This window comes from Priapulus caudatus, unplaced genomic scaffold (genome assembly GCF_000485595.1).
Source record: "Priapulus caudatus unplaced genomic scaffold, Priapulus_caudatus-5.0.1 Scaffold218, whole genome shotgun sequence".
Taxonomy (NCBI): domain Eukaryota; kingdom Metazoa; phylum Priapulida; class Priapulimorpha; order Priapulimorphida; family Priapulidae; genus Priapulus; species Priapulus caudatus.
In genome coordinates, this window is record NW_014577279.1 from 104,563 (window position 1) to 107,731 (window position 3,169).

The 3,169-nt window shown below is 41.8% G+C and overlaps 1 protein-coding gene across 1 annotated transcript in view; it reads right to left on the bottom strand.

The window, feature by feature from the left end:
* The window catches only part of LOC106807474 (uncharacterized protein DDB_G0267764-like), a 1,833-nt gene extending 440 nt beyond the window's left edge, over positions 1 to 1,393 (bottom strand). Inside the window, exons 1-3 of the mRNA XM_014809808.1 lie at positions 1,313 to 1,393; positions 611 to 781; positions 128 to 345 (exon numbers count right to left, since the gene is read on the bottom strand). Coding sequence (XP_014665294.1) covers positions 128 to 345; positions 611 to 781; positions 1,313 to 1,393 — 470 coding nt within the window. The remainder of the gene's footprint in view (positions 1 to 127; positions 346 to 610; positions 782 to 1,312) is intronic.
* Positions 1,394 to 3,169: the final 1,776 nt, after the last annotated feature.

A 3,169-nucleotide genomic window follows, 5' to 3' on the forward strand; every position in this document is an offset into this window, starting at 1 on the left:
AGACAGGGAGAGAGAGAGAGAGAGAGAGAGAGAGAGAGAGAGAGAGCGCGCGCTATTGACAGAGAAAGTAAAAAAAGAAAGCGCGTAAGAGAGCGAGGGAGAGAGTGGGGCATGAGATCATCAATGCGCATGCGTACCAGTGCCTTTCCCCACAATCTCGTCCATGTCGTAGGCGGACATTTTGTTCGAGTTGGAATTCGTCTCCGTTTTTCCTTGTCCGTCCGAGTAGCCAATAAGGATATTACGGGCATAGGGCGTCCTCTCTCCCCATGTAGACTCAGCATAATGAAAGAGAGCAAACGTCTGCAACCCGTCCGACACTAGCGCCACCTGTAGGGATATGACCTGCAAGAGAGCATTTTGGGTGTCACAGCTTGCATGTGTAGTAGGCGGAAATACGCGCGCACATGCAAGCGACACATGAACGCGACACATAAACGCGACACATGAACGCACGCATGAATTTTGCACGAACAACTGTTGCACGTAAAAATAATACAAACATTTCGGATATAGATAATTATTGTTGGATTTGAATAAATATTGCTGTATGAAAAAAGGTGATGTACGCACAATTGTTGGAAGCAGAAATCTTTGCTCTTGATCTTACCTCAACGTGCTGGTAGTATTTGTGACTGTAGGGCGGCACTTTGATCCACGTGGCAATTGTCACGTGACTGATGACGTCCATGCCGGTGATGTTTTTTGCCAGGTCCATGATTTGGTCTTCGTCCGGTAGAGGGCTCTCCACGCTCCTCGTGTCATAGACATCGTAGTGAACCTATGGCGTGAAATCATTACCGTTATCGTTATCGTTGTCGTTGTCGTCATTGTCGTCGTCATCGTCATCGTCATCGTCATCATTATCATTATCATTATCATTATCATTATCATTATCATTATCATTATCATTATCATTATCATTATCATTATCATTATCATTATCATTATCATTATCATTATCATTATCATTATCATTATCATTATCATTATCATTATCATTATCATTATCATTATCATTATCATTATCATTATCATTATCATTATCATTATCATTATTCATTATCATTATTATCATCTCAGCAGTAGCAGCAGTAACAACAACAGCAACAACAACAACAACAACAACAACAACAACAACAAAAACAACAACAATAATAATATTATTATTTATTATTATATTATTATTATTATTATTATTATTTCAGGTTATTATATTAAAGTCATATCCAGGTCCTGGGTATGACTTTAAACTGCATCCGGTTGCGGAGTTTCAACATGGGAGAATGAGGTTACTCTTTGCCACAATTACCTCCAGGTCACCCCGGAGCACGGTGTAGCTTTCCGCGAGACCTTGAAGTATTGGACTCCGGCGGGGACAAGTCTGTCTCATGGGTAGGTGGACTCGTTAGCCTTGGTCGGCAACCTCCCTAGAGATGGTGTCTCGATAAAAATATCGCTCTCTGGAGGAGCGAACTCCCGATAACTGTGGCATTATGGCTAACCGACGTATGGACGTACCCTGATGTCCAGGAAATTTTACCCCAACTATGGGTTAAATAGTAAGCATCATATCATGTCATATCATGTCCGAAAGCAAAATAATACATTGCAATTAACACCTATCGTCTCTGAACAACCTGAAGACTTACAACCCCCAGACCCTGAGACTGAACCAACACCGCAGCTTACGGATAGCTATGAAGGTGAATCAATAATGAATTTGGAAGATCGACTTTCTACTAAGCTGCTTAAAATTCAGGCAATCCACCTGGATCAACGCGGAAGCCTGCAGAGGTCCGTCTCAACCAGGTAATGCGGAACGATATTCAAGCTGCAAATAAGGCCCTTTCCAATATAATCAAAGATAATCATCTGAACCTGAAAGAAATAAACGAATTACGGTAAGCGACCGCTGCTGTTAATGCTGGAGAGACAAAGGAAAGAGTCACAAAGCCCACAGAAGAACCAATATGGAAGAAGAGAATCAAGACCAAAATAGAAAACCATCGCAAGAACCTCTCAATCATTAGCGAAATAAACGAAAGGTGTCGCAATAAAGCAAATAGATGCCAAAAGCCAGGAGCATCTTTTACAAGAGCCGAAGGGAGAATAAGACTATATGCGAGCTCGAACAAGAAACAAAGAAGAAACTACAGGGTAAAGCTCCGCGCTTGAGAAAGTTTACTAAACGGAGTGAGCACTAGTACCAGAACAAGCTGAACATGAAGATATCAGAAAGATACCAGCTATCAGCACTTGTACTCTGCAGTGAACTTGGTGAGCAAGTACCTTAGAAGTAGTATGAACATTCTCCAAGACGAGTTACCTATACGGGTATACTACTATCATGTGGGATATGGCAGTGCAAACAGATCGTACGATACTTGCAAACCGGCCTGATATAGTGCTCCACAACAAGAAAGAAGAACAATGCCTGCTGATTGCCGTAGCCGTACCAGATGATACTAACATCATGGTGAAGGAAAGAGGTAAACTCACCAAGTATAAAGATCTAAAGATCGAAGTTAGCACACTAACCGTGGAACACTAAAACGAGAGTTGTGCCAGTTGTTATTGGAGCCCTTGGCTCTATAAAGAATGGTATTGAGAAGAACCTCAATGAACTCGCTGACCACCACACTGCCCTGGAAGTGCAGAGAATTGCACTACTGGGAACACCACACATTCTGCGCAAAAGAATCCCTATGTCCCAGTTTGGAATACGGCCAACCCAGAAGCCACCGGCTAATGCCGTGATCTACATTATAAATAATAATAATAATAATAATAATGATAATAATAATAATATTAATAATAATAACAATTTCAGAAACATTATCAGCAGCCACATCGTCAACGCCACCGTCATCGTCTTCGACATCATCATCGCCACCGTCATCGTCTTTGACATCGTCATTGTCACCGTCATCGTCTTTGACACCATCATCGCCATTGCCATAGACTTCGACATCATCGATTTATGTAATTCGCTAGCACTATTATTATACGGTGCTCGCAGAAAATATCAGCATATAATCATTTCTAGGCGAGGGTTGTTATTGGGGTTTGCCTCGCCTGTGGGTACTACACAATGCTGTCTCGTGTAGCACGAATTTAGCAGCACCGACAATTAATAATTTTTGAGCAGCCTGTTGGGCAGAATAGC